General features: G+C 35.3%; 1 protein-coding gene across 2 annotated transcripts in view; it reads left to right on the plus strand.

Moving 5' to 3' along the window:
* Positions 1 to 18,012, plus strand: part of pdcd6ip.L (programmed cell death 6 interacting protein L homeolog) — a 55,956-nt gene extending 37,944 nt beyond the window's left edge. For both annotated transcript variants that reach the window (XM_018266328.2, NM_001088401.1), the window contains 8 exon segments: positions 58 to 169; positions 1,127 to 1,296; positions 1,762 to 2,010; positions 3,258 to 3,392; positions 7,591 to 7,685; positions 10,062 to 10,200; positions 12,579 to 12,766; positions 17,406 to 18,012. In XM_018266328.2, coding sequence (XP_018121817.1) covers positions 58 to 169; positions 1,127 to 1,296; positions 1,762 to 2,010; positions 3,258 to 3,392; positions 7,591 to 7,685; positions 10,062 to 10,200; positions 12,579 to 12,766; positions 17,406 to 17,565 — 1,248 coding nt within the window. In that variant the 3' untranslated portion in view covers positions 17,566 to 18,012.
* The last annotated feature ends 321 nt before the right edge of the window (positions 18,013 to 18,333 follow it).

The following is an 18,333-nucleotide window of genomic DNA, read 5'->3' on the forward strand; positions in this document are numbered from 1 at the left end:
TAATATTTGTTCAGCATCCTAAATGATGTTCTCTCAATGTTTATTTCACCCATCAAGTCACTGAAATTTCTGGATGAGGAAGAAGCTACGGACAATGATCTAAAGGCAAAGTTTAAAGATCGCTGGCAGAGAACACCATCCACTGAACTTTATAAACCACTAAGATCTGGTAAGAATCTATACTCATGATGCCTGGGAAATGTAATATTACATCTTTTAAGTAATAGAATATTTTAAAAAATTTAAAAAAAGGACTGTGACTTAATAAATTTACATTGGTGAATAATTTATTAGTACTATAGATTTGCACTGTGTCATTGAGTCAGATAGGAAGGCAGGTCTGTTCTCTGTATTGCTCTGGAAATCAGGCCTGCAAAATAAATGAACTGCTTGACCAAGTTTGGCACTATATAAACCCGTCTGTACAGTACATGCTTTGTCTTTTAACACAATGCACTTGCGAGTATTTTTTTATATTAAAGTTGCACTGCCATTGGACATATATGAAAAAATACACTGAAAATGTTTGGTTATGGCTTTTTGAAAGCTATATGTTTTGTTTTATGCCCCAAAGCATTACTAAATTGAATGATACAATAGCAGGTTGCAAATGGGCTGACCATGCGATTGGTGGTAAACAAACTGCAGATTTGAAGGGGTGGTTCATCTTTAGGTTAACTTTTAGTATGTTATAGAATGGCTAAGCAACTTTTTAATTGGCTTTTATTTTTCACTTACCCCATTTAAGCAGCAAATGCTTTGTAAAGATACAAATTTATGGTTATTGATACTTTTCATTACTCATCCTACTATTCAGGTGCTCTCATATTCATATTCCAGTCTCTCGTTCAAATCAATGAATGCTTGCTAGGATAATTTGAACCCTAGCAGCCAGATTGCTGAAACTGCAAAGCTGCTGAATAGACGGCTAAACAACTCAAAACCCACAGATAATGAAACATGAAACACACTTGCAAATTGGTTCAGAATATCACTGGTGTCATTGTACATAGGGGCTGAATGTTTCTTTTAACCAAAAGTATTGAAGGCTTTAGCATTGTTTCAGTGTTTTTTTTTATATTGTATTTGTGGTAATTAACTCAAAGCATCTTTTTATTTAAAATAGAGGGTAGCAATTTCCGCAATGTTTTGGACAAAGCCATCGGAGCTGATGCCGTTGTTAAGGAACGTTACCAGTCTCACAGAGAAGCAATTGTAATACTCTGCAAACCAGAAGCGGAGCTTAATGCAGCTATACCATCTGCCAACCCAGCAAAAACAATGCAGGGTAGTGAAGTGAGTAGTGACTACAATGGAAAAATTATATTTGCCACAAGTTTTCTTGTAAACCAAATACTGCATGTATTTATCCACCACATATAAACTAAAGAATATTTCCGATTATTTTGATATGCTTTATAATGTAATTTTTTTATTATGCAAATTTAGCAAATAAAACTTTGCAATCCTTGGGAACAAATCTATGTTAAAACCAAAAAAGCTACAGTCATATAAAAAGTGTACGAACTCCTCTTACCCCACTTTCAAGAAAAAAGATAACAGTGGTATGTCTTTCATTTCCCAGGAACATTCCCAGTAAATAAATATTTTATTTTGTGTAGCTTTGAGAATGATCTTCATCAAGCTTTTCACTTGTTATAACTTTTTTTAAATTCCTGACTCCCTTTACATAAGCCTAATAGGTTTTATGTTACTGATATATCATTATAACATTTATATTTTAAGACATTTTTTTTCTAGGTTGTTACTGTCTTGAAATCTTTGCTGAATAAGTTGGATGACATGAAGAAGGAAAGAGAACAGCTAGAGAATGATATTAAATCCGTCAATTTTGACATGACAACAAAATTTCTTACCGCATTGGCACAAGATGGTGCTGTCAACGAAGAGGCAATATCTGTAACAGAACTGGATCAGATTTATGGAAGCTATACATACAAAGTACAGGAAAACCTGAAAAAGCAGGAGGATCTTCTAAATAATATTCAGGTATTTTAATATTGAATGTAAGATCTCTGATTTATATTTTGTTTCGGTAATGCATAATGCTCTTATTGTGTTGGTATTGAAACACTAGAATAACACTGTTACTGTCTCTTAAAATCTATATGCTAGCCAGTCATAGAAATGTTCTGTCCAGTTGCAGAAAATATTATTAAAGGGGTAATTTACATTGAATACATTTTAGTATGTCATATTCTCAGCAACTTTTCATTTGGTCTTCATTTTTATACTATGTGCTGTCTTATTTCAAATGGGTTTTGCTGACCACAGTATTAAAAAAAAAAAAAACCTGTTGCTCTGAGAGGCTACTATTTTATTGTTATTGTTACTTTGTATTACTTGTTTAAAAAGCTAAATAAAATCCACATACAAAATGAAGACCAGTTGCAAATTATCTTAGAATATCAGTGCCTGCTTCATACAACATGTTTATATAAAAGTAAACTACCACTTTAATTCCCTGTTGGTTTGGACCCTGCTTATATAAGCAAGTTTACTAGTGTCTTTCCCTCAATAAGACTTAAGAGAGCCAAAACTACTTCTCTGTGTTTAACTTATTTGTGGAACAGATTTGCAGACCTATGTCTTTGGTTGGCTTTTTGGGACAGTAAAATTAAGGGTATACCTAATAAATGGCTGGTGAAATATGTTTTACTTCAGGGACTAGGTTCAGGATCTCATCTGACTCCCCACACTATTGGTCAGCAGGGGTGAGTAGTGAGAGCCATGTTCCTGTTATGTATGTATGTTCATGCAGCAATATTTTTTGTAAGCAGTTATTAGTTGTGGCATATATTTACAAATTCACAAACTGTTGTCCAGCATGTCCAGCAGAATCCAATGTCTAAAGCTGGCCATAGACATACCAATAAGGTCATACAAAATAAGTGCCCATGAATATAGGTCTGATCCAAAAAGTTATGCAAATGCACATATCTGCATGTGTGTGCTATATCAACAAATGGAAGTAAACCGTAGCCATAGCCCAAATGTTTAGAATAATAGAAAGGTTGCATTCTGGTTGGCCTGCAGGCTGAATGGTCGCATATTCTTGAAAGGGATATTAACAGTCTGCCTGTGCTGCAGTGACTATTCCTCCCTTAGACTCACATTTGAAAGTAACTAATGTTGTGTTATTGGTTCCTGGTGAATGTTTGCAGGTATCAATGCATTTCACTATAAAAAATATGTTGTCAATTTGCTCATGCTAACATTTACTTTATGGTTTTCAGTCAGCTCACCAAGAATTTTCAAAGATGAAACAATCAAACTCTGAAGCTAATTTGAGAGAAGAGGTCCTGAAGAATTTAGCTGTGGGGCATGACAACTATATAGAACTTGTAGCTAATCTGAAGGAAGGCACAAAGGTTAGTGCAAATTTAAATAATTGTATATGCTAAATATGTGTCTATAAATGCTAGTCACTATTATTCCATAGACTTTATATACTTATGGCTAATAAAACATATGATGTAAAACAGGTATTTTTTTGTTAATTTGATTGTTACTTTGTTGAGAAAAAAAACAAGTAAGTTTGGCCAATAAAAGTTCTAAACTGACTTCAATTCAACATACTGTAAAATGACCCAGGGAAATGCAAACAAATACAACCTCAAAGGAGAATTCAAACGTTTAGCCAAAAAAACACTACCCCCCACCCACGTAGACAACCTCACTCCTCCCCCCCCCTCAGGCTAGCTTCCCCCTGGGCAAATGCCCGTAATGTTATACTTACCCCTTGGTGCAGATTCAGGCATCGGACTTCACCGCAGCCATCTTCCGGGTCTTCGTGTCTTCTTTTGACTCTTCAGCAATTTCTGTTTATTTCGGCGCTTGCACAGTTGCCACAAACAAGTAAATCGCTCCAACTGCGCATGCGCCACTGCGCCGGTCTCCCACTCAGCTTATCGAAGGCCCGGAAGATGGCTGTGGTGAAGTCCGATGCCTGAATCTGCACCGAAGTCCAATGCCTGAATCTGCACCAAGGGGTAAGTATAAAATTATGGCCATTTGCCCGGGGGGCAACTAGCATGGGGGGGGATGGTCTATGTGGGGTGGGGTTTTTTGGCTAAATGGTTGAATTCTTGTTTAAATATGCAGGGGTGAAAGAAAATTATTTCTGATCCTAAAATTCAGATTAGAAATCAGATTATACCCTGTATCACAAAATACACCCATTTTTTCTGTACCACTCTTTTTTTGAAAGTATGTATGTACGTTTTTGACAGTAAAGAGACTTCATTTAACATGTTTTTATAAAATGCCAACCTATTCCAGAGCATTGTACATAAAAAAACAATCAGTAACCAATAAAAGAGGTAAAGAGGACCCTGCCCAATAGAATTTCCAACCAGAAGGGGTAAAGACACAAGGTGTGGGGTGATAGAGGAGAAGCAGTTGCTGAGGTGTATGAGCCAAGTGGCAGTATTCACTATGGACTGGAGAGGTCCCACTTCGGAAGGGAAGGCCAGTTTATAGAGCGTTACAGTAATCAATGCATGATATGATGGTAGCGTGAATCAGAATTTTAGTGGCATTTTGGATGCCAAGCAGAAAATCAACGACTACACTGATATTAGCCTCCTATCCTTCCTGCACCCAGAATAATTGTGTCTGCCTTAGTTAAGGCACACAATCCAGATTTTGCAGAATAAACCCAAGAGTATGCATTCAAAATCTGCATTGTGTGCCTTAAAGGGGTTTTTTACCTTTAAATTAATTGGCTTTCTTTTTTTTTTTTTTTTATTAATTATGATTTTTGAGTTATTTTGCTTTTTCTTCAGCAGCTCTCCAGTTTGAAATATAAGCAATCTAGTTGCTAGGGTCCAAATTACCCTAGCAACCATGTGTTGATTTGAATAAGGGACTGTAATATGAATCGGGGAGAGACTAAATATAAAGATGAGTAATAAAAAGTAGCAATAACAAATTTGTAACCTTAAAGAACATTTGTGTTTTAGATGGGATCAGTTTAAAAGCTGGAGAGAATTAGCCATTCTATAACACACTGAAAGTTAACTTCAAGATGAACTACCCCTTTAACCCAAGCAGACACACTTGTTCCAGTTACAGACAGGAAAGGGGGCATATGGGCTGATTTTTAGCCCCTTGTGGCATTAGACTTAGCCCTTCCCAAATTTGTCAAGGCCTGTTCCCCTATTCTGCAGTGTAAAAATAACATATAAAGCCAATGTTCCTCTGTCTTATGCCCTTTGGATTTCCACTTGCAACAGTCTTCTATTCGCAACATTTTCATTTCTTATTCATTCAACCTGCTTCTTGTATCTGAAACCTATTTCCCTACTGCATGTTTAAAGTTCTTTTACAACTTTTTTTTCTGTGTTTAATTCGTTACTCTCATTTTTTCCAACCAATCCGTGTGATTTTGTCATGAGAACATTAAAAGCAAAATTGACACTATCAGAAATTACATCCTCCTAATCCCATTGGGAATCTTAGAGGGGAACTAACGCGAAAATTTAAATTCAATATAAGCTTCAGCATATTGAAATAAGAAATAGAAGAATTCTGTACCGTTTCTAAAATAATCAAGTTTATCTTCACTATCTCTCTCTCAGTATCTGTTTCTCTTCATTCTCTCTTCATGCAGGTCAGATATTCATTGACTGTTAGCGCCAACATCTCTTATTAGGAGTGGCTTACTTTCCTAATAGATTTATTAGAGCTCACTCTATTAAAATCACCAGACATCATGCAGAATTCGTGCAAAAGGAAGTTATTTTGTTAGATTTTGTTTGTACTGGAATACGTTATTTGAGAGAGCTCTAATACATCAAGCCCCCCCATAAGATATACTGGCTCTATCTATCAATGAAAATCTGACACCCTACTGCTGCATGAAGAGACAATGACGAGAAACAGATGCTGAGAGAGGGATAGTAAAGATAAACTTGATTATTCCAGAAACTATGCCGAATTTTTAATTGATTGTATTTAGAAAGTTTCTTATTTCAGTACAATGAAGCCTATATTAAATTTTCACTTTCATGATAGTGCCCCTTTAAAGGAGAAGGAAAGGTTAAAACTAAATAAGCCTTATCAGAAAGGTGCACCTAAATATACCAGTAAACCCCTAAAGTTGTGCTGCTCTGAGTCCTCTGTCAAAAGAAACACTGCATTTCTTTCCTTCTATTGTGTACACATGGGTTTCTGTATCAGACCTGTATCCTGTATTCCTCCTTGCCCCGGGCGTGAGCATGCTCAGTTTGCTCCTCTTCCACCTCCCCTCCCTTCTCTGCTGTAATCTGAGCCCAGAGCTATTAATGAGCAGGGAGAGACTCAGGCAGGAAGTGGTCACACCAAGCTAATACTGCAGCTGCTATCCTAAACAAACAGAGAGCTTCTAGAGCTTTTTACTCAGATATGGTGAAACATTCTACAGAATAAATATAGTATTCTAGCTTGTACTATTGCAGCTAATTTATTGGCAATAAAATGCTTCCGTAGGTTTCCTTCTCCTTTAATGACACTGAAGTACGCTCTTGTTTTAGAGGTTTCGAGAAGTAATTGTAGATAATAGCAAGCAATGCTAGTCTGCTGAAGCCAGGGCAACAACTGGAACTGCAGTTCTGACCCTGATAATTAATACCAAGAAAGTGACAGTAGGCACTTACAGATCCCACTTTCAGGCATAGTAAAAGAAAAGTAAACTTTATTTTAAACACATGTAAGGTACATCATTGCTTTACCAATTTTATGCACTTGGCGCTTAGCCTTATACCTTATTGCTTGTCTTTTAAAGCTTTTAGTAGACCTAACTAGAATGTGAAGTAAGGTTAATAAAGATGTAGGGCTGTAGAATGTAGCTTATTGGCCAGAAGATCTTTTCACAGGAGACCAGGACCTGAGTAACATACGGTAAGCCTTTTAAGGAAAAATAATCTGTCATTTCCTATTTGTGTAGATTTTGTCCAAAACTGTGACCCATACATAAGATGCTTCCTAATGAATAGATTCTACACATGGCTGATGCTACTTTGCACATTTAATTTATCCATACAGCAAGTCATGTGGTTCTCGTTGCCAATATTGGTCATCATTGGCACATTTACAAGGATCAAAATATCTCTTATTGATCATTTATGTTTGTATTAATATTTAGTTATGTGCATATATATATATATATATATATATATATATATATATTATATATATATATATATATATATATATATATATATATATATATATATATATATATATATATATATATATATATATATATATATATATATATATATATATATATATATACATATATATATACATATATATACATATATATATATATAATATATATACATATATATATATATATATATACATATATATATATATATATATACACATATATACATATATATATATATATATATACACATATATACATATATATATATATATATATATATATATATACACATATATACATATATATATATATATATATATATATATATATATATATATATATATATATATATATATATAATTTTTTATATATATATATATATAATAGATTCATAACTCATTCTTATTTTTCAGTTTTACAATGATTTGACTGATATTCTGCTGAAATTTCAATGCAAATGCAGCGACATTGTTTTTGCCCGCAAAACAGAGCGAGATGAATTGTTAAAGTAAGTGCCTTATCTTTTGTCTATTTCAAAATGTTTTAACAATGATCTACTTTCTGCAATTCCATGCTTGCCCAGACAGGTAATGAACTGCTGACTGGTTCTACATAAACCTGCTTGCATTAATTCCACCTGGAACAAGCTTATTTAAACCCGTCACCCAAGCACTTCAGTGGCGTTGTGGAGTTAAAAAATCAGCAATGGTAATACTTTCTATTAAATGGGTTGTTCACCTTCCGAACACTTTTTTCAGTTCAGTTGTTTTCAGATTGTTCTCCAAAAATTAAGACTTGTTTTTAATTACTTTACATTTTATATTTTTTGCCGTTTTTCCAAAATCTTAAGTTTAAAATTGAATGCCCCTGTCTCAGTCTGACAACTCAGTAATTCACTTGCAGACCCTAAACTGTTACAATTTTTGCAACGTTTATTTGATACATTTTCTCAGCAGCTTCTCTGGAGTATTAGCAACTATTGTATCAATTCCAACAGCTGCCTTTAAAGGGGTGGTTCACCTTTAAGTGAATTTTTAGTATGTTGAATGTATGTATGTATGTATGAATGGCAAAATTCTAAGAAACTTTTCAATTGTTTTTCATTATTTATTTTTATAGTTTTTGAATTTTTTGCCTTTTTCATTAGACTCTTTCCAGTTTTCAAATGGGGGTCACTGACACCATTTAAAAACAAATGCTCTATAAAGCTACATATTTATTGTTATTGCTTTTTATTACTCATTTTCATATTCAGGCCTCGCCTATTTACATTCCAGTCTTTAATTCATATGAATGCACAGTTTCTAGGCTAATTTGGACCCTAGCAACCAGATAGCTGAAATTGCAAACTGGAGTGCTGCTGATTAAAAAGCTAAATAACACAAAATCCACAAATAATAAAAAATGAAAACCAATTGCAAATTGTCTCAGAATATCACTCTATATCATATCAAAGGTTAACAACCCCTTTAATGAAACCCAGGGATTCTGCTCAGCAGGGTCAAATATAAAAAATGTATCTACTTAATGTATCAATTTACAGTTTACAGGGTCAGTGACCCCCCCCCGAGCTGCTTTAGGAGGTGAAAACTGGCTCTTTACACTTCAATATTAGAAAACGGTCACACATAGAAAATAGAAAGTATTTTGAAGACGTTTTTTTTTCTGGTTAATTATCTGAAATCAACTGAACTGAAAAAACTGTTGGAAGGTGAACAACCCCTTCAAGAGAATGTATTTGGGTCTGTTTGTAAAGCAATGTAAAATAATGTACGCCAGAAAATCTATGTAAAAAGTGGTGTATATTAAACGGTCTGTTTAGAAACATATTTATTTCTTCTTATTCATTTTAATTAATTTAATTCTCCAGTTTATTAATTTCAGTTTGTGTGTGTTAGTTTGTCACCAGTGTGACATTAGCAAGGGTAACTACAAACTTTATTACTTTATATGAATCGATCTCCTGCAAACACAGGAGTTAAAGTAAAGTAGCTCTTGAAAACCTTGATGTTTCAGCTGAATTTACAATTTTTTGTGCATGAACATGGGCATAGGGCTAAGTGAAATCATGTTGCTCATGTAAGTAGTTGTTCAACAATATTGGAGACCAGACCAAAAATAATTCTTGCCACTAATATTGGTCGCATGCCACCACAGCTGACCACAATATGTAGAATTTCCTTCTCAGTGATGTCAGCATGTTCAAGTGATTTATAAACCACAAATGTATTAGATTCAAACAAATGATCAAACAGGGAGAGTTAAAATACCTGATATACTAGCTGTGCAAGGTCTTATGGCCAATACAAATAAGCAACGAAAGCAGAATAACCTTACAATAGAAAACACAAACTCGCCTTTGATAGTTATTTGCAGTAGGGAAATATATTTGGTTGAGGAAGTACACTAGTCTCTAGTATTTATATCTCAAATCCATAAGAAAATGTGGAATAGAATGATTTCAGTTTACTGCATTTATTATTATAGCAACAGTTTCCCTTTAAATTCCTTTCACTATGCAAACATAAAAAGCTTTTTGCAAAAAAAAATTGTAAAAACTATTCTTCTAAATCATACACACTGTGGCTTATTTACAAATCCTGGGCAAAGGTACACCGGTACAGACCCAATTGCAACCAATCACTAGTAAGCTTTGACATGTCTATAGCATGTAGAATAATTGACACCAATCAGCGATTGCTTGCTGTGGGTTACTGCACCAATGTAAATTTGTCCGGTGTTTGTACATTATACCCCATTTTTTTTTCCAAGCACAAGTTCATTTAGCATCTTCGTAGCAGTAAAACATTTTTATTTATCTGTGTAATATAATGCGAATTATATTGATTGCTTTTTTACCATAACTTTATGATTGCTTCTGCAGGGATATACAACAAAGCATTGCTAGAGAACCAAGTGCTCCATCAATTCCCCAAGTACCAAGTTACCAAAGTGCCCCATCTTCTATATCAACAAATATTGCTACATCCAGCATCCCAACACCGGCACCTAGGACTGTCTTTGTAAGTCAATTTTGCAAGATATTAATTTGATATGAATTTGGTTATAAATAACTATACATATACTTTCTATATCCATCTATTATCATGAGAAAATGTATTTTTGCTTAAAGAGGCTCATAAAATCCTTTACTCTATAAAGTGCTGAACTGGCTGTGCATTTTTTTTAAATTAAAGGGCAAGTAAAGTAATATTCACTGTAGGTTGTCAATGTCTTAAACAGCCTCTAGGGAATATAATTGGTAATTTTAGACCTGAGACTCCTGTCTGCTGAAAAAGTTCATCAGACTGGGGCAAAGCGCCATAACCACTGTGCCATCATGATCTCCCAACACCCCAGCACTCTTCTGCACTGTTCCAGACAGTGTGCAAGTGTAGAAGAAATTGCAACTTTAACACTGGACTACTATTCTGGATCCCAACACAAAAAGTTAGCCCAAAAGCTGAAGCAGGAAAAGGGACAGATGGCCCTCAGAAATAGAAAATAGTTTTAAACAATTTCAAAAGCCACAATTAACTACGTGAAGCAAGCTGAATGTTTTGAAATGGTCAGTCCCTTAACATAATCAGCACTAAAATCTGGGGGTAGATCTTAAATATGCAAGACAGAACAAGATCTCCAAGTTAAAAGAGATTAAAGGAAAAATGGACAATATTCCCTACCACAAGACTTTGGATACAAAAGCATTTATAACTGCAATCTGTGCCAAATGGGTTGTTATGAAGTTGTTATGAACTACTAACTTACTAGTGTCCAAAGGTATTCAAATGGTGAAATTACTATTTTTCTTGTTCACTTTGGCTTTTCTTCTCTTTCAAGCGTGCTAGAGTTTAAAGGACTACATTATTGTTCGCCTTAGTGTAATGTAAATAGTGATATTCTTAATTTGCAATTGGTTTTAATTTTTTATTATTTGTGGTGTTATTTAGCTTTTTATTCAGCAGCAATCTAGTTGCTAGGGGCCAAATTACCATAGCAACCATACACTGATTTGAATAAGAGACTAGACTATGAATGGGTGAGGGCCTAAATAGAAACATGAGTATTGAAAAAAAAAAAAATAACAATACATTTATATCCTCACAGAGCATTTGTTTGTTTTTTACATGGGATCATTGACCACCATTTAAAAGCTTTAAAGATTCATAAGAAGAAGGCAAATTATTAAAAAATAAATAAGTCATTTGAAAATTTGTTTATAATTAACCATTCTATAACATACTAAAAGTTAGCTAAAAAGGTGAACCACCACTTTAATTTTCAGTGGTTGAATGGTAAACTGGGAGAATTTCTAGTTTTTCACTTTTTTTTTTTTTTTTTAAATATAATTCTGGCATTTGATATTGCAGAAATACTTGGGGTTTTTTTGTTTGTTTTTTTGGCATCAGCTGGTTTTTGACCCACATTTCTCAGATTAAGAACTCTGATTTTTAAAGGAGTATCTCCCCTAATTATCTAGTTCACGGGTGTCAAAACTTTTTGCAACCAGGGCCAGATTTGGTGAGGTGAAAATGCGTGGGGGCCGACCATTCAGCCTGACACTGTTATCCCTTCCGAGGTAGCTAGCTTGTGATCAGTATCATTTCAGGATCATTCACTCCCGGAGATGGACAAGTACCCGGAGTTTATGAAGTGGAGTCTGTATAGACTTATTCTCTGTGCATCATTTAAACAAGGAATTGCGTACTATAGCAGTATTATTTACTTGGTCTACACTACTGCCTCTGTGCTTAAGGTGTAGACACGTTCTGGCACGTAGTGATGCGCCGTTGAAGGGGTTACTGACACGTAGTGACAAGCCGCTCTCGCATACTTCTTTAGGGCTGAAGTTGTCAATAGACGTACTGACATGCAAGTACAGTAAACTAAAGAAGTATGTGAGAGCGGCCCGTCACTACGTGCCAGTATATGTGTATTGGTAAGCGATTTCATCTCCAGGAGTGAATGATTCTGATCGCACTGTGCTGACGGGCCGCATTATTATTATTAATCTCATGACAGAGGCTGTGGGCCGGTGTAAATTTGAAAAAGAGCCGCAATTGGCCCACGGACCGGACTTTGGACATGCCTGATCTAGCTTATTATAATATGAAAACTCGATCAATTATATTTTAAGTCTTCAAACAGTACATTTAAGACCAGTTCCTTAAGTGAGCTTCTTAAAGCACCTGTTGGGAAAAAATATTATCCCCTACCAAAGGTTGGGCTTATAGATTTCACTCTGGTTGGGGCTTATAGTAGTTTTTGTTTTTTTTAAATTGCCCCATGTTGGAGAAGGGGCATATGCAATTAGTGTTGTTATAATAACCCCATCCCAAACTTTGTCCTTGCATTTGGAGTGTTAAATATTGATTTTAATCTGTAATTATTTTTTTTTAAGTCTGCAAAACAGCCTCCACCAAGACCACCACCACCAGCAATGCCTTCAGCCAGTCCAGTTCCAGCTAGTGCTGCCCAAGCATCTAACCCAGCACCAACTGCAGCTGCTGATTCTTCACAGCCTCCATCAAACACTATTCCGTCTCAGGCCCAAGGACCTCCATATCCCTCCTATCCTGGATATCCAGGGTAAATATACATTTACTTTTGGCTGTTTTTTTTTTTTTTTATACAACAATTAAAGCATAAACCCAGCTTTACAGGTTCTCAATATTCAGTCACCGTTTGTTGTCACAGAGACAACAGAACATTGTTTATATGATGAGCTTTGGACTTTCATGTCCACGCAGCTTAAATAATATGTAGTAGGCCCTGTCTATATAGCCATAAGTTCCATCCCTTCTCAGATTTTCTTAGATGGTTGTTTAGTAATGCTGTAATTTTACCATTTCTTTAGTTCACTACAAGCCTGTTTTTGATGTCCTGTATTCTTGGGCATGCTTTTCCATTGTTTTACTATTAAATATCAAACATAGGTGCACATGTCATCTGTATTCATTGTTTGTGAGCTGGTTAGGTTTTTGGCTCAAAAGAGACAGTGAAAGATCTGATGTAATGTTGGTGGCCATGGTGTCACTTGTGAGTGTCAATATATGTGACCATAGTTGTTTTATCATAGGGCAGTACCACCACATATGCATTTTGTTTGCTATTTTGCAAATAACTTCTTGGACATTGATCAGTAGTATGAACCTATTAACAGAGTTTTTTGGGGTGAGATACTAGTCATAAACATTTTCTTTTATCCTTGTGTTGATGCAAGATGTTCTCATCTACAAGTGTATTTTCCTTCAATCATTCCCATTTAAGCATTTGGCTAGATTTTTAAGCTTTGGTCTCAGATTAAAGAAGGTCTGCATAAATAAGATTTATCCCTGAAAGTAATGGATTGGGGCAAAGATATTCAAAGAGCACCCTTGAGTCTCTGTGGCAAAATGCCTAAGTTGCTGATACATAGTGTTCCTTGTGAGGTATATGCTTCTTCATATGGGGGTACAGGTATGGGACCTGTTATCCAGAATGCCCGGGACCTGGGGTTTTCCGGATAATGGATCTTTCCGTTATTTGCGTCTTCATGCCTTAAGTCTACTAGAAATTCATTTAAACATTAAATAAACCCAATAGGCTGGTTTTGCTTCCAGTAAGGATTAGTTATATCTTAGTTGGGATCAAGTACAAGGTACTGTTTTATTATTACAGAGAAAAAGGAAATCATTTTTAAAAATTTGGATTATTTGGATAAAATGGAGTCTATGAGAGACAGCCATTCCGTAATTCGGAGCTTTCTGGATATCTTGTTTCCGGATAAGGGATCCTATACCTGTATTTCCAGGGTAATGGCTTCTATAGATATTTGTGGCTGAAGAAATCATGTGATTTCCACTAGTATAATGATGTGGGTTGTAGGCCTGGTGAAAAGGCAGGGGGAATAGCAGGGGGATTGGGAAGGATTGTGTCTGTATACATAGTATTGTCTTTGTTTTGTCCCGTAATTTGATGGAGTGTTATGGAATCCTCTGTTTGGGTCTGTATTTCAGATCCATCCATAGTAGATCTTCTGCTTTATGCTCTTTTATGTAATTCTTTCCATCTATCACTGTCTCCTGGAGCATGCCATTTGATCAACTGCTTTCCTATAACTTTCCAAGTAAGGGAAGACTAGATCCCAGCAAGATGTAGACAGACAGCATAGGCATTTGTTGATTCTGCATCGCTTGTTGTGCTACTGTATATAAAATCAAGCATTCGTCTTTTTGGCTTTTATGTCTTTTATAGGAGGGGCTACAGGCAGAGCTCAAAATAGGCATAAAAGCTTGGGGACAAAGTCATCTTTAGTGATTAAAACTTGCTAGTTATGGGTAATTTAGATTTAAACACTAAATTAAACAAAAGGCTAAAGATACAGTCACAGTCACAAACTTTTCTTTCAGTTTATGGATTCTTTAGCGCAAGAACAAAGCTTAATACATTTATATTGAATGTTACAAAAGGGTGAACCGTGCATAGACAAATAAATGTAGACTTATAATGGTATTAAAAATTACATATGAGTAAATCATTATAAAATCAGAGGGGAAAAAAACACAGCGAGACTGTGTGTATTAATATCTGAGCAAGTCTTTGCCTCAGAGGCCAAAATATGAAATATGGATATACAGGTATAGGAAATATTATCCAGAATGCTCGGCACCTGGGGTTTTCCAATTTATGGATTTTTCCATAATTTGGATCTTCATACCTTGTCTACTAGAAAATCATGTTAACATTAAATAAACCTAACAGGCTTGATTTGCTTCCAATAAGGATAAATTATATCTAAGTTTGGATTAAGTAGAAGGTAAATAATTTTTTAAAGATTTGGATTACTTGGATAAATAATAAAATGGAGTTTATGGGAGACGGCTTTTCCGTAATTCTTATCTTTTTTTTCTGGATAATGGATCCTATCTATACCTGTACAATCAAATATAATTGAAGCCTCAAAATCTATGTCAAAGAACACCCCTCTTATCGTCATTTCCTCTAATTACCTATGCATGAAGCAGCAGTATATGTCCTACATTTCTAATTCCAGGTCACTTCATTATGTAATTGCCCTTAACATCAATAAACCACCCCTTCTTGATAGCCCTCCTCCACCAACATAATCTGCCCCACCTCCAACGTCAGGCTGTTAAGTGAAAGGTTATAACCCTGTGTTTCCTATAGTTTCCTGGGGGTAACCCAACATTTGTGGAATATCTAGCATTGCAAGGTGACATATTCCAATTTCTGGAGGTTTTGCTGGTTAGGTGTTTTTCTTTTCAATGTTTTTGTTCTTTTTTTGCTCTGTTTTGTATTACGATAATGTGATTGTAGACACCTTGATTAACTGGTTACCAAACAGAGAGCATATGATATTTAATGATGGGGTGGGATGTGGTGATGCTGTCCTATGCTTGCCACTATCATTATATCACTGATCTTCCTATGCCTGAAATTCTGTAATCTGCAATCTCTTTCCATATTGCTTTCCACTTACCCGACTGACTTCAGGAACAGACACAATTTTCTATAGAGGAAAAGTATTGATCAGTATATCTGACTGTGGAAGTTTATCAGTGCACTGAATCATCAAATTGAGTGAACGAAGTTAAAGGGCAGAATTTGCACATTTCCAAGTGTAGAATCTGTTACCTGGAAACCTGTTATCCTGAAAGTTATGAATTAGGGGAAGGGCATCTCCATTGGAAACTCCCATTTTAATGAAATACTTATATATACTTTTACAAATATTTATGATTTCTTGTACTTGATTGCAGCGAAGATATAATTAAACCTTAAAACAGCCCTATGGGGTTTATTTAATATTTCAAAGATAGCTTTAGTTGACTTAAAGCAGGGGTTCCCAACCTTTTTTTACCCGAGAGACAGATTTAAATGTAAACAGCATTGGGGAGCAGCATAAGACATGTTCCTGGAGGGGGGCCAAATAGGGCTATGATTGGCTATTTGTTAGCCCCATGTGAACTGGCAGCATATGGGAGGCTCTATTTCGCATTACATCTGGTCTTTATGCAACCAAAACTTTGCTTCAAACCAGGAATTCAAAAATAAGCACCTGCTTTTTGACCACTCGGAATAACATTCATGAACCATTGGGGACCGCTGACTTAAAGTAGATCCAGATTATGGAAACATCCATTCTACTATGTACTGTATTTACTGTACATGGCTGAAATGACAATACAATCCACTTGACTTGACTTGATTATCTTGAGCATTCTGGATAACTGCTCTCATACTAATAGTAATATTGGTATGACATTGGTATGACATTATATGGTATGACATTATATATAAATATATAAAATATATGTGTGTGTTCATAAAACAGCTAGCACTGCAAAATGTGTGTAAAGTGAATATTTTTTCTGTTGGCTTTTATTACTGTACATTTCCCCAACGTTTTTATTGCAATGTGCTATAATAAAGGTCTTGCCTTTCTCCATTGGATTTTTTGGGGGATTGGGGGAGGTGGTCAGGGTGATTTGCAGATTAGATTAGACTCATTATTTAGCAACTGGTCAGCATTTTTGGTATAAGTTTTAGCTCTCTTTATGGATGCCAGTTATGGGGCTCTACACAGTCCCTTATTTAAAGCCATTCAATTAGGAAACATTTTATGTTCTCCAGTTTCAACTATGTGTCGTTGGAATAGCTTTTCATTTTAAAATATATCTATTTGCATCCAAATGTTGGACATTAATAAAGATCACGTATTACATTGTGATCTTGTAACTGGAGAACAACGTGATAGACCTATTTCCCCTACAGTACAGTGGGAATGAGTGGATTAATTCCCCTAGTGAGACACACTGAAAGGGTTGAGATCCAGGAACTTTATTGAAAAGACAGGAGCAGCTTGGTGGGCTATTGACTTTTCTCAAACAAAAAGGACTCTGTGGAGGTACTGTGGCTCTCTGGAGTTGTACTTTTGTGTTTAGGTTGGGAATCACAGTTGGGATCGGTATTAGACAGGGAAAATATCCCATGAATTAGTTAGAGCCCTAGTGTGAAAAAGGGTTTTGTTTTGTTTTGTTTTTTTTGCACCTTTTTGCTCACCGAGTCTGGTAATATGAATAATAAATGGACTTTTAACCTGATAAAAACTCATCTGATTCTGCTCACAATATCAATTATATCTATTGCATACATGTGGTCTTTATTAAGAACTGAAATCACCTCTTGTTTTTTTAAATAAAATCATTATTTGCTTTTCTCCCAGGTATTATGGAATGCCAATGCCAGTCGGCTATAACCCGTACATGTATGGACAGCAAACCATTCCTCCTTACATGTACCAACCACCATCTGGACAGCCACCGTACCCAGCTCAGCAGCCCTCCTTCTCCTATCCACAGCAGCCTTTTTTCCCTCCACAATAAGTAATCAACTGTTAAGACTTGCTTGATAAGGCAGAGTAGGAGGGAAGACTGCAGTAAGCTTACCGTAAACAGATTTTGCAATACATCATACTCGTTTAATTTATCTTCTAAGTTTTGAGATCTGACTCTGAGTTATACTTCTGATTTTGCTAGACTGCTTTCTGGCGCCCTCTTTTTAGGAAGCCTTTAGTGCACTGACCAAAGTGAACATTTAAAACCTGCTTTCTTAGGTATCAAGTGATTTATGGAATCTGAAAGAAGTCTTGACAGGTATATGATTTCTGCTCAATGTTCTTTATTGTTTCTTATATTTGAAACAATTATGTTGCTCGTTCTTCTTTATTTTTACTTTCTTAGTTATCTACCTGTATGTTATTTTTGTCTAATAATCAAAGCCTAGTAAACATGATTTACAAAAATAAATACATGCTTTTTTTTCCTCTTCAATTGTTGCATTGATTATTTTGATAAGGTTTTATCTTTCATTAATCCTTAAAAAACATGTGCTTCTCCATCCAAAGTTGTGTTTATTTAACTATACATTATTTACTTTCCGAAGAAGAAGAGGCTTTATAGATGCCATAAGCAAAACATAGAAAAGTAAACACTGGAAACAAGTTGGCCTGCTGTTCCACCCCAAAAAACCTTCGACCTCCATTCGATTGGTCTTTTTGAATTCAACGTTTTTTTTTAACTTCGACCTTTGATAAACATGCCCCTAAGAGGCATATTTATCAAGGGTCAAATTTCGAAGTTAAAAAACGTCGA

The sequence above is a fragment of the Xenopus laevis genome, chromosome 6L (assembly GCF_017654675.1).
Source record: "Xenopus laevis strain J_2021 chromosome 6L, Xenopus_laevis_v10.1, whole genome shotgun sequence".
NCBI classification, from domain to species: domain Eukaryota; kingdom Metazoa; phylum Chordata; class Amphibia; order Anura; family Pipidae; genus Xenopus; species Xenopus laevis.